Genomic DNA, 13122 nt, shown 5'->3' with positions numbered 1-13122 from the left:
ACCCTAAGCGGTTGAGTGCCCTTGGGTACGAGCGAAGGGATATCCTCTCAAAGATGTATTAATAGATCTAATAGGACTCTACTATCTAAACTGACTTGGGCCCATGTACCCCCTACCCCTTGTCCATCTACATAAGCGGAGGTTTCTAAAAAAAAGTCTATATAAGGGGAGGTAGGAGTCTCCTAAGTCAACATCCAATATCTCTCATATGAGACATCAATCAATACAATCAAACATGAAGGATATAAGATATTACCTCCACCGCAAGGGCTTGAACCCGGGCAATGCTCATTTCGTGTGTATCTTATCAAGATTCTCTATGCGCACTCTGCCCCATGAGCAACCCTATAATGAGTACTGCCGGTTTTCAGTACCACATTTAACACGTCAGGTGTGAGTGGTACACATAGATCAACATGTTCACATAGATTTGTCGTCATCATCAACTCCAATCTTGCAATGAAAATCAGAAGAATCTTTTGCAATGGCATCCGTTTGCTTAATCAAGCGACCCAACTCTTGATCATGTGGATGGTTGTACAAGAGGGAGATCAAAATTCGCTCTACATTTCAAGCGGCAAAAAAGGAAGGATAAATCCAGGCCGTGTCCTGACATATCATCGGCCACTGACGCTGCTCGTGACCAACGTTCCGGAGCTCAAAGGAATAGTTGGTGGCCCATAGGTCGCTACCGGCATCCTTGCCGGGAGGGCAGGCAATGACGCTTCAAACCGCAACACGTTCATGGCTTGTCTGATGGACAGCCGCATGCCACGGTGAGGGTGCGCACACCACAACCCCACAACCATCACACGCTCCATCTCCAGGCCATCGAACTCCTCCTTGAGTCGCGCATCGGCGGCTGAGAGGGTCTTTCCTCTGCCATACAAGTCCCACACCCACTGCACTAGGTGGATCACGTCGCCGTCGTCCTGGACCAGAGCTGGTCGCCGTCCACAGGCCACCTCGAGGAGGACCACCCCAAAGCTGTACATGTCCGACTTGACGCTCGCCCTGCCAGCTAGCACGCACTCCGGATCCATGTACCCCATGGTGCCGGCTATGCCGGTCGTGTGCGATCTCCGGCCATCGTTGATGAGCCTTGCGAGCCCGAAGTCACCGAGCTTGGCAGTGAAGTAAGCGTCTAGCATGATGTTGCTTGGTTTGATGTCCCTGTGAACTACTCTCTGCTCCGTGTCTTGATGCAAGTACAGAAGTGCAGAACCTACTCCGAGCACTATCTCGTACCTACAATTGTCAAAAGTATTATAGTAAAGTGTAGAAAATATTAATAGAGGAACCTCGGTTTTATGGAACTAACATCTACAGACTTGTTAGTGAAAAAATTCTTCTAATACTACTCTCTCTGTTCCGAAGTACAAGGTATATTAGTTTTTCTCAAGTTAATTTTGTATGTTTGACCAAGTTTATAGCAAAATGTGTCAATATTTACAATATCAAATAAATAAAATATACATCCCCTCAAAAAAATATTTCATAATGAATCTCATGATACTAATTTAATATTTGCACGGAGGAGTACGTATTGCTAGTTTTCTTTATACAAAGACTTTCAAACAAAAAAAAATCGCTACGCATTGATAGATTTCTTTGTACAGGAAATTGGGAGGATTTGCAGACCGAGTAGACCTACAGAATTATGTTGGGGCCACTGTTAGCAAGGACTTTTTTACACGAGGGGGTTTTGTGCAAAAAAAACACCGTGGGTCGCTCTAAAACGTTTTCGGTCACCGACGGTGGCCCCGTGCATGCGTGGCAAGTTACCTGACCAAAAAACCGTATTTTGAAACTTGTAGCACCAAACTGCACATTAGATGCAAGTTTAGTGACTGCCACTCTGATAGTGATATTACCAAAAAAAAAGTTATTGTAAAATGAAGGGAATAGTTAATTAGGGTAGCACCCATACCTGGTCGGCCACATGAGCACCGAGTCTTGTCTGTAGAGATGGGTGTCAAGGCTGTCATTATGCATCAAATCGTACACGAGGAGGAGCTCGCCGCCGCCGCCATGGCACCAGCCAATGAGCTGCACAAGGTTCCTGTGCCTCAGCAGGCTAATGATGCTCATGTTGAAATGTGAGATAGGCCTAGAGCCCATATGACAATTTCAGATTTGATCTCTAAGGGCCCATGTAGGTGGCATGACAAGGTGGTGGGAAGTTTAGTCCCACCATGTTAGTGGAAGGAAAGTTGGAGTGGTTTATAAGGATGACTCTTCTACATGCTATTGGAGCTTGAGAAGAGAAGAGACCCTCGCGCGCTCCTCCTCCGCCGCCCGCCACCTGCTCCACGCGAATCGCCCACCTTCGTTACTTTGCTGCTGCTGCCGCCGGTGACTCCATCCCGTCCTCCGCGTACACGGTCGACGGGAGAGCAGGTCTCCGAAACTCCGTCTCTCTGGTTCCTGTACGGGAGAGAGACGAATAGGTTTTTGGGAAGCGACTACGCGACTGCTCGCCTCCGATCCACTACGTCCGCGTCATCACCATGTCCAACGACGCCGAACGCGCCGCCGCCGAGAAGACCGAGGCCGACAAGAAGGCTGCCGAGGACGCTTCTGCTGCTGCCACCGTGACAGCGGCTTCTGCATGGCCTACTGGAGGGTATACCGCGTTTATCCCTCTCCTGATAATTTCTGTATTAGCAGTGCTAGCATCATGTGTAGATTTGTCTACTATTTGCGTAGTACGTGCTTGTTTAGATCAGTACCAGTATGTTATTAGTTCTGTCAATGACATGCTAGTTATCTACTTATGGATTAAATTAGTCGAAAAATTGCCTATTTTCTTAGCAATCCAAAAACCTATTATGTGTAGGAATTTTTCGGCAAGTGGCTTTGCCGCGGCACTGAAACCGGATAAGTTTACCGGTACGTACTTTAAGCGTTGGCAGACAAAAACCACTTTATGGCTCACGGCTATGAACGTGTTCTGGGTCACCGGTGTGTCCACGGGAACGATTGCTCCTGATCAGGAGAAGGCGTTCAGGGAGGCAACCACTGTGTTTCTCGGAGCAGTTCTTAGCGTGATCGGAGATAAACTAGGCAACCACTGTGTTTCTCGGAGCAGTTCTTAGCGTGATCGGAGATAAACTGGTCGACGCATATTTACATGTGCATGTCGCCAAGGACTTGTGGGAGGCGCTCGAATCTAAGTTCGGGGCCGCCGATGCAGGGAGCGAGATGTATATTATAGAGCAGTTCCACGATTACAAGATGCTTGAGAACCGTCCTGTACTGGAGCAGGCTCATGAGATAATATGCATTGTTAAGGAGCTTGAGCTTCTGAAGTGCGAGTTACCGGGCAAGTTTATCGCGGGCTGCATAATCGTAAGCTCCCCAATTCCTGGAGGAACTTTGCCACCACTCTGAAACATCAGAGGCGTGAATTCTCTGTGGAGGATGTCATTGGCCATCTGAGTGTTGAGCAGAATTCGAGGGCAAAGGACTCGCACGGAAAAGGGGCCGAAGGGACTTCTGTTGCCAACATGGTGAACCAGTGGAACTTCAACTCCCACAAGTTCAAGGGAAAGAACGGTGTCCAACAGAATACCGATTTCAAGAAGAAGGGTAAGAAGACCTTCAAGAAGAACAAGAAGGATGAGGGCTGCTTTACTTGTGGTTCGGCTGAACATTGGGCCAACAAGTGCCCAAACAAGTTTAAGAAGTCGGGACAGGACTCCAAGTCTGTCAACATGATTGTGGGCAACAATGAGAATGGTGCATCTGGGTACGGTAATTTATTTACTGTTTTTTCAGTGTTTCAGCCTACCGATTGGTGGGTGGATACAGGTGCAGGTGTTCATGTGTGTGCTGACATTTCATTGTTCTCTTCTTACCAGGTCACAGGCCACGGGTCCGTATTGATGGGGAATGGCGCGAGTGCTTCTGTTCATGGTGTTGGCACGGTCGATCTGAAGTTTACTTCGGGAAGGATCGTGCAGCTGAAGAACGTGCAGCATGTCCCCGCCATCAAAAAGAACCTCGTTAGTGGCTCTCTTCTATGTAGAGAAGGGTTTAAGTTGGTATTCGAGTCTAATAAATTAGTTGTTACTAAGTATGGACTATTTGTTGGAAAAGGTTATGAGAGCGGAGGGATGTTCCGCCTTTCCCTCGCACATTTCTGTAATAAAGTCGTGAACCATATTCATTCGAGTGTTAATGAATCTGAGGTTTGGCATTCACGTCTTTGTCACATAAGTTTCGGTGTTATGACGCGGCTAGCTAAGTTGGATTTAATCCCGAGTTTCACTTTAGCCAAAGGTTCTAAGTGCCTGTCATGTGTGCAAGCTAAGCAACCTCGCAAGCCTCACAAGGCTGCGGAGGAGAGACACTTGGCACCGTTAGAACTCATACATTCTGATCTTTGTGAGATGAATGGCGTGTTGACTAAAGGTGGAAAGAAGTACTTCATGACATTGATAGATGATTCCACTAGATATTGCTATGTATATCTGTTAAATACTAAAGATGAGGCTCTACACTACTTTAAAATCTATAAGGCAGAAGTTGAGAACCAACTTGAAAAGAAAATTATATGAGTCCGGTCGGATCGTGGTGGAGAGTACTTCTCGAGTGAGTTTGATTCCTTCTGTGCGGAACATGGCATTATTCATGAGAGGACGCCTCCCTATTCTCCCCAGTCAAATGGGGTTGCCGAGCGAAAAAACCGTACTCTAACTGATCTGGTTAACGCCATGTTAGATACATCGGGTTTATCCAAGGCATGGTGGGGGGAGGCTATATTGACGGCATGTCATGTCCTGAATAAAGTTCCGACAAAGGATAATGAGATCACTCCCTATGAGAAATGGGCAAAGAGAAGGACAACACTTTCGTACTTGCGTACTTGGGGCTGTTTGGCGAAAGTTAACGTGTCGATCCCCAAAAAGCGTAAGCTTGGACCCGAGACTGTGGACTGCGTTAATTTGGGCTACGCTAAGAACAGCGTTGGCTATAGATTTCTAGTAGTGAAATCTGAGGTACCTGACCAGAAGGTCGGTACAATTATGGAGTCTAAGGATGCTACATTCTTTGAGGATATTTTTCCTATGAGAGATATGCAAAGCACTTCTAGACAGGAATCTGAGGAGACTCCTAAGCCTACCATTCCTATGGAATATTATGAATGAACACATGATGAAAATCCTGAGGAGGATGACGAGGAAACCCTTGGTAGGGGCAAGAGACAAAGGACTGCAAAGACCTCTGGTGATGATTTCTTCGTGTACCTCGTGGATGATACTCCCACTTCTATTTCAGAAGCGTATGCCTCTCCAGAAGCTGACTACTGGAAGGATGCGGTCCGTAGCGAGATGGATTCCATCATGGCTAACGGGACATGGAAGATCACTGATTGTCCCTATGGTTGTAAACCATTGGGATGTAAGTGGGTGTTCAAGAAAAAGCTTAGGCCCGATGGTACGATTGAAAAGTACAAGGCTAGGCTTGTGGCCAAGGGCTATGACCAGAAAGAAGAGGAAGATTTCTTCGATACTTATTCACCTGTGGCTAGACTGACCACCATTCGAGTATTACTCTCGTTGGCGGCCTCGCATGGTCTTCTCGTCCATCAAATGGATGTTAAGACAGCTTTTCTGAATGGAGAGCTAAACGAGGAAATCTACATGCAACAGCCAGATGGCTTTGTGATAGATGGTCAGGAAAGAAAGGTGTGTAGGTTGCTGAAATCTTTATATGGCCTGAAGCAAGCACCTAAGCAATGGCATGATAAGTTTAATACAACTCTGACATCTGTTGGCTTCGTTGTTAATGAAGCTGACAAGTGTGTATACTATCGCCGTGGTGGGGGCGAAGGAGTTATACTATGCTTGTATGTTGATGACATACTGATATTCGGAACCAACCTCAAAGTCATTGAGGAGGTTAAGTCGTTTCTGTCTCAGAACTTTGAGATGAAGGACCTTGGTGTGGCTGATGTTATCTTGAACATCAAGCTACTGAGAGATAATGAGGGTGGGATCACACTTCTACAATCCCATTATATTGAGAAGGTGTTGAGCCGTTTTGGATATTCGGACTGCACACCATCTCAAACACCATATGATCCTAGCGTGTTGATTCGAAAGTCAAAAGGCATGGCTAAAGATCAATTGAGATACTCTCAAATCATTGGTTAACTGATGTACCTAGCGAGCGCAACGAGGCCTGACATCGCGTTTGCTGTGAGCAAACTGAGCCGGTTTGTTTCCAAACCGGGTGATGTACAATGGCATGCGTTTGAAAGAGTTATGCGCTATCTGAAAGGTACTATGAACTATGGACTTCACTATACCGGAGACCCGTCGGTACTTAAAGGGTATAGTGATGCGAATTGGATCTCTGATGTTGATGAGATGAAGGCCACAACTGGGTATATGTTTACTCTTGGAGGTGGCGCTGTTTCCTGGAAGTCTTGCAAGCAAACGATCTTAACGAGATCGACAATGGAAGCATAATTAACAGCATTAGACACTTCTGGTGTTGAAGCAGGATGGCTTCGAGATCTTTTGATGGACTTGCCATTGGTTGATAAACCAGTTCCAGCTATCCTTATGAACTGTGATAATCAAACTGTCATCACCAAGGTGAAGAGTTCAAAGGAAAACATGAAGTCCAACAAACACATAAGAATGAGATTAAAAGCTGTCAGAAAATTAAGAAACTCCGGGGTGATAGCGTTGGACTATGTCCATACGGCTAAGAATCTGGCAGTTCCCTTTACGAAAGGGCTATCGCGTGTAGTGATAGATAGTGCATCGAGGGAGATGGGTATGAGACCCACATGAGTTGTCATGGTGGTAACCCAACCTATGTGATCGGAGATCCCGTGAAGTAGGACCTGGGAAAACAAGCCAGTGGTGAACTGAGGAGAGTAACTTTACTAACCCACTCCATTGGAGATGCAATACTCTCGGAAACTGTATGGAAGGATGATTACTGTCTTAATGTGTTCCAAGGCTTATATGTATAAGCAAGATGTTGTCCTACAGAGCGATCTTTGGAGGAACATACCTATGTGAGCCCGACTGCTAGTCACAGTCTATGAGATTGGGGTGATCTCTAGTAAGCTCATGAATAGGCCAGGAGTGTGACTTATATGCTCCACCCGAGGGGTCAGCCTTCGGCAGCCCAGTACTAGTAAGACATGTGGTGAAACTTCTTTACGCCAAACTGACAATTCAAGGCATAGTCCATTGTTCAGTTGTGAAGGAGTGTAGCTACTTGCTCTAGGTGAAGCTCAACCTTAACAGGTCTTCACTGAAACACTAGTATATCAAAACAGCGTTTGGAACAAAGGACAAAGTGGGCCCCTGAGATCTGGTGGGGGATTGTTGAAATGTGAGATGGGCCTAGAGCCCATATGACAATTTCAGATTTGATCTCTAAGGGCCCATGTAAGTGGCATGACAAGGTGGTGGGAAGTTTAGTCCCACCATTCTAGTGGAAGGAAAGTTAGAGTGGTTTATAAGGGTGGCTCTTCTACACGATATTGGAGCTTGAGAAGAGAAGAGGCCCTCGCGTGCTCCTCCTCCGCCGCCCGCCTCGCCACGCCTCGCCTCGCCTCGCCTTGTCACGACGCGACGCGGCGCGGCGCGGCGCGGGTTGCGGGAATGAGCCGAGCCGAGATCACACCTATGCGCTTATTTTTGCCAGTCACTAATGGAGAGGTTCTGACAGCAGGGCCACGATCTGAGACGTCAGATCGTGGGTTGTCACGGACTCGGACGTGAGTCAAGCCCACGTCTCTCCACGCGGTTGCGTCTATATAAATGTGTTGTCTCCCCTAACCCTAGCCGCCACGATCAGATCACATCTGCTCCATGCGAATCGCCCACCTTCGTTCCTTTGCTGCTGCTACCGCTGGTGACTCCATCCCGTCCTCCGCGTACACGGTCGACGAGAGAGAGGTCTCCGAAACTCCGTCTCTCTGGTTCCTGTACGGGAGAGAGACGAATAGATTTTTGGGAAGTGACTACGCGACTGCTCGCCTCCGATCCACTACTTCCTCTACGTCCGCGTCGTCTCCGTCATCACCATGTCCAGCGACGCCGAACGCGCCGCCGCCGAGAAGACCGAGGCCGACAAGAAGGCTGCCGAGGACGCTTCTGCTGCTGCCACCGCGGCAGCGGCTTCTGCATGGCCTACTGGAGGGTATACCGCGTTTATCCCTCTTCTGATAATTTTTGTATTAGCAGTGCTAGCATCATGTGTAGATTTGTCTACTATTTGCGTAGTACGTGCTTGTTTAGATCAGTACCAGTATGTTGTTAGTTCTGTCAATGTCATGCTAGTTATCTACTTATGGATTAAATTAGTCGAAAAATTACCTATTTTCTTAGCAGCTCACCTCAGAGACGAACTCCTTCCATCCTTGTCGAGAGGTCTCGGACACCCTCTTGACGGCCACTTCACGGTTCATGTCGCTGAGGAACCCTTGGTAAACTGACCCAAATCCTCCCCTCCCGAGCGCCCTGTCGTCGGAGAAGTTATCAGTTGCAGCAGCGAGGTCGTCATAGGAAAATTGCCGGGGTCCGGCAGCTCCTTGGTGGAGCTCATCGTCCACGAGTTCGCCGCGGAAGAGTGCAGCCACCGCTTTCAGCGGTTGTTTGGTTTTCGTCGTGGTATTGCGCCTTCGGCAGCGGCGGAAGATGAAGCAAGCCGATATGCTGAGAACAAGTAGCACCACGGCGATGGCGGTAACCGCGGCGAAGACCCCGAACGGCCCTCGTTGTTGGCGGCTGGACGCTGTGCCTGTCGACTGGCAACCGGTGCCGTTGATGAAGCCGTCGCCCTCGAACCCATCCTGGCATTCGCAGCGGAACGCCTCCTGACCAGTGGTCGGCGCGGTGAACTGGGTGCAATTTGCTCTGGGTGAGCAGCGGCCCCGCCCCGGCACCCACCAGTCAAGCTGCAGCGCGCCCAGCATCAGTGCTGGCCCCATTGTATCGCTGTAGCTTATCGACGACACCAGCCCAGTGCAGTCCGCGCTGAGCAGCTCGCTTCTATCCAGAATATGTTGGGCGCCTGTGTTAGAAGACCACCGGGGCAGGATGCATCTGATGGATTCGTTGGCGCTGCAGTGGGACGAGTTTCTTTCTAGGAAGCGGTTAGGCGGTCCGCTGCTGCAGTTATTGATATTAGCACGGTCGTCGCAGGAGCTAACGATGAGGGTGTTCCCGGAGGCGGGCGCGTAGCTGTCTGAGAAGAGCGCCGCGACGGACGTATTGAAACGACGGGAGCAGTCCGGGCGCAGGCTGAGGATGATCGAGCGCGGCGTGACGTTGCGCACGAGCAGTCCCAGCTCGCCCGCGCCCCCGAGCCACGCGGCGCCGATGCCGGCGTCGCATCCGAGCCGTATCGTGCAGCCGCTGGAGAAGCCGAACGGGTACGGCAGCTCCATGCATGCTCCCGCATCTCCGATCGCATCCCCCGCCGACCGCCGCTCCAGCCCCGCGTGCCGCATGCAGAAGCGCCACCACCACCACCAGTACCAGCAGCGGCAATCCGGCCGTGCCCCGCATATCTCACGGAATCTAGCTAGCTTCCGTCCGAGCAAGCTAGGCCGGCCGGCGTCTGGTCTTGATCCGTGACGAGTGGTGGTGCGCGCTTGCCTCGCCCCCACGGAGGGGCTGACGCTGCCACCTCTTTTTTATTTTTTGAGAGGTCCTCTTTCGTTCTTTGCTGCTGCAGTGTTTGACAGGACAAGCGAAACGACCACGACCCTCCACTCATCCTGTGCGCGTACTACACACGCATATCTTTTTCTTTTCGAGCATACACAATCATATCACCACCACGATCGAGACTTGGCTCATCCTACACGTGTGTGCATGGAAGGAAGGATTCATGTACGTTTGATCAAGGTTTATTTTGGTTGCCCCGTCCAAAACAATTTTAAGTTATACACGTACAAGAGATTTGCTTCTTTAAGATTAATCAAACAATCACAAGCAGCTACTACTTCTCCCGATCGAGACCTCCGGAGCTACAGGTGCACGTGAGCATGTTAACAATGGTGGACATTATTTTCTTTGAAGGAAACAGGATGGGGCCCACCAAGAGAGTCCAACGTGATTAGAGTCCAAGTTTTATCAGTTTTGCTAGAACTCATCTAGATGAGATTTAATTTGGTCTCATTCACCTTTTATAACCATTGGATGTGATGCTATAAGATGCGTGTGTGCTGACGTGAGTTGTATTCGTTCTTGTTTTCCAAGTGAATGAGACCAAATTACGTCTCATCTAGATGAGTTCTAGGTACTCCCAAATTTTATTTAGCAACTTCTTTGACCGGTGTCTATCTGTCATTCGTTTTTTAATTCAAGTCGGTTATTTTCTTAGATTTGTTGTAGGTGTGTGCGGGTGTGACGGCCATAGGCGAAACTTGTGTCCGGCTATTATAAATAGCCATGGTGTGTTCAATGTAAAGAAGGTTATTTTTTTATGAAATAAACACAATGTGTTTTCAGGGTAGACACCCGTATCAAGTTTTGGAGGGATCTTTAGAAAACCTCTGTGTTGCCATTTCTCTTTGTGTAAATTGTTTTGCGTGTGAGTACCTTCGTCGAGATTGGTTTTCTCGTGCTAGGCCGCAAGGTTCAAACCCTCTACTTCGTGTACATCGCGTGCGCGGACGAGGGTTTGCTATTGGTGGTGGTGAAGTGTCGTAAAAGATCGGGCCACAACAACAGATGGAATCTCTCCATCGAGGTTTGGTCCTTATCAAACACCGAGAGTCGCACTTGACAAACCTGGCTTCACGGCAACTAACTGACGTTCCCGTCACGGGCTCACGGCCAACAAGCACCACACGGCAAACGGGGCAGATGTCGAGCGCCACACACGGCAAAGAGAAACCACGTGGCATGCCTGTTTGGAACTGACGGTGCCGTCACTTGGTTTACCTATACCGAGAGCACCGACGTCGCCCTCGGTAAAAACACGTCACAAAAACATTTTCCTACCTGACATGTGGTTTCACTGGTCACATTTATCAGTAAAAGTTTTAAATTATTTGCTAAATATTAAAAAAGAATAATATGACGATGTCTTTGTCGAGAGTCGTGCTCGGCAATGCTCGATATACGACTGTTGACTAAACCCTTCGAAACTGACCAGTGGGACCGGGTGTCCCACATGGCAGCTGACCTTTTACCGAGCGTCACAGCCCTCAAAAAAGGGTGGCCTTTGCCGCAAAGGCTTTGCCGGCGGTTATTGGCTCTTTGTCGAGTGTTCGTGGCTCTCGGCGTATAGGACGATTTCAGTAGTGAACAGGTACAAGGTGAATGTTAACTACAACTCGCGAGGTTACCACAGTTGCTTAAACAGACCTACTGATCATTATGCTAATCATTTAGTCTGATGTTAACAGCACTATTCAAGGACAATAGTAAACAGCTTTCAATTAGCCAGACATGGTGTTCACAAAATGTATTACAATAAGACTGTACTAAAGCTCTTAACCCAATAAGACTATAAGGACAAAAGTGAGCCAGTAGTCCTGGTTAATCACTATACGTTAAAATATATGATTATTATGATTTGACTCATTATATATCCTAAATGTTGCATCATGCAACTGCAGTATTTTGCGAGTGAAATGGATAAAACCAACACATTCGTGTCACAACTCGCAAAAAAAAACACCACAATTCAAATCGTGGCAAAATGCATCAAGTACTATCGTTGACAGTAGCAAAAGAAAAAACTAACGGAATAATTGAGCTGTTTTTTTACGTGGCTAAGCATCCACGTGGCGGCAGAGCTAACGGCGCGCTTGGTCGGAGCCTAGGGTTCAACCCATTCGCCATTCCGCGGTCATGCCCGCTACCCTCCTCGCTCCCTCACGTTGTGCTTCTCTGCTACTCCCTCCTACTGCTCTACTGCTTGCTGTCAAAATCTCTCGACCTCGTCACCGCCCAGCTGCCGGACGCAATGGTCTCTTGGAACGACGTGAGAGCAATAACGGATCCCTGGCGGCGTTCGACTCTCACATAAGCTCCTCTCTTCTTTGTCTCCTAGGTTAGGGTTAGGGTTACAAATACTTACAATTGCTTGTGAATTGGGGATTTACTTGATTTGTAAGTCGATTTGAACCAAAATTGAGTCTAATTGAGCAGCTCTAACCGATTTGAGCTCAATCCAGGCGCCTCTCACCATTCAAGACTCCGACTTTAAAGGCAATGTGGATTTGGAGTGCGACCACAAGAGAAATGCTAAGAAAATTGTAGCTTTTGAAGGCACCCTCGCCAGAAGGAGGTTTTATGGTTGTGCACAGGATGTAAGTAAACCCTCTGTCCAAGGATGACAAAATTTTGTGAGTTCAAAAGCAAGTTAATTTACTGGAATATGAATTGTGTCCATTGCAAAGTTAATGGATTTAGTATATTTATCCAATTTCCATGGAATTTATGTAGATTTCACTTAATTGTGTCACATAATTGATGTTTTAAGTAGTTGTAATACTCTGTAAACATGAAACACTTTATGCATTGACATGTTACCATTTTGGTTGGGTGTTGTAGATTTTGTAAGTGTGCAAGTGTCTAGTTGCTATGAATTCTTGATACACTGTATTGTTAAGTGTTGTAAATTTTGGTAAGTGTTCAAGTAAATTTTGCCTCATCTTCAGACACTGCATTGTCGCTGTGAATTTTTCTGCTCAAGTTGTGCCTTGTTTAAAACAGGAATGCAAAGTGTTTGTTTCAATTGGAAAATGGGGTGTTCTTTCCTATAGCAGTTGTTGTATTTCCTGACAATTGTTTAAATTATGTGAAATGCTTTTTTTTCTTTTGCAATTAGGCAAATGTGGCTTTATTCAGGGGTTGAAGGAGTCACCTGAAGCAATGAAGAAGGCACTACAGAAGTTGTGGGATCAAATATGAAGAATGTAGGAGTCCTCGAATCCAAGAAGGGCTTGATCATGCAGAGGAAGTGCTCAAGCTCCTAGACAAGGTTAAGCAGTTGAATGCGAGCACCATGAGCCTATTTCCACGCCAACAGACAACAAGGCAGCTCCTCCACTCTCTGCTCCACGCCGCCATCAGCCCGCGCGGTTGCACGAGCCCTTACCTCTTCCTGAGAAGAACTTCCCGCGCT

At 47.7% G+C, this 13122-nt stretch overlaps 1 protein-coding gene across 1 annotated transcript; it reads right to left on the bottom strand.

The window, feature by feature from the left end:
• Positions 1–460: 460 nt before the first annotated feature.
• Positions 461–9629, bottom strand: LOC119307434 (L-type lectin-domain containing receptor kinase IX.1-like). The gene is made up of 3 exons (XM_037583510.1): positions 8372–9629; positions 1931–2049; positions 461–1248 (listed from the first exon to the last, which is right to left on the bottom strand). Exons 1-3 carry the CDS (start codon positions 9485–9487, stop codon positions 618–620), a joined length of 1866 nt encoding a protein of 621 aa, XP_037439407.1. The 5' UTR covers positions 9488–9629; the 3' UTR covers positions 461–617.
• Positions 9630–13122: the final 3493 nt, after the last annotated feature.

The sequence above is a fragment of the Triticum dicoccoides genome, chromosome 5B (genome assembly GCF_002162155.2).
Source record: "Triticum dicoccoides isolate Atlit2015 ecotype Zavitan chromosome 5B, WEW_v2.0, whole genome shotgun sequence".
Classification (NCBI taxonomy): Eukaryota; Viridiplantae; Streptophyta; class Magnoliopsida; order Poales; family Poaceae; genus Triticum; species Triticum dicoccoides.
The sequence above is the reverse complement of the archived record's forward strand: the minus strand, read 5'-3'. Positions and strand labels throughout refer to the sequence as shown.

What these genes read in the sequence shown, in the direction of transcription:
- LOC119307434 (XM_037583510.1), bottom strand. Translation starts at nt 9,487, where the DNA reads ATGCGGCACGCGGGGCTGGAGCGGCGGTCGGCGGGGGATGCGATCGGA. An exon ending in GGAAGGAGTTCGTCTCTGAG is followed by an intron (nt 2,050 to 8,371) that starts GTGAGCTGCTAA and finishes AACCTTGTGCAG; the next exon opens with CTCATTGGCTGGTGCCATGG. An exon ending in GTGCTCATGTGGCCGACCAG is followed by an intron (nt 1,249 to 1,930) that starts GTATGGGTGCTA and finishes TGACAATTGTAG; the next exon opens with GTACGAGATAGTGCTCGGAG.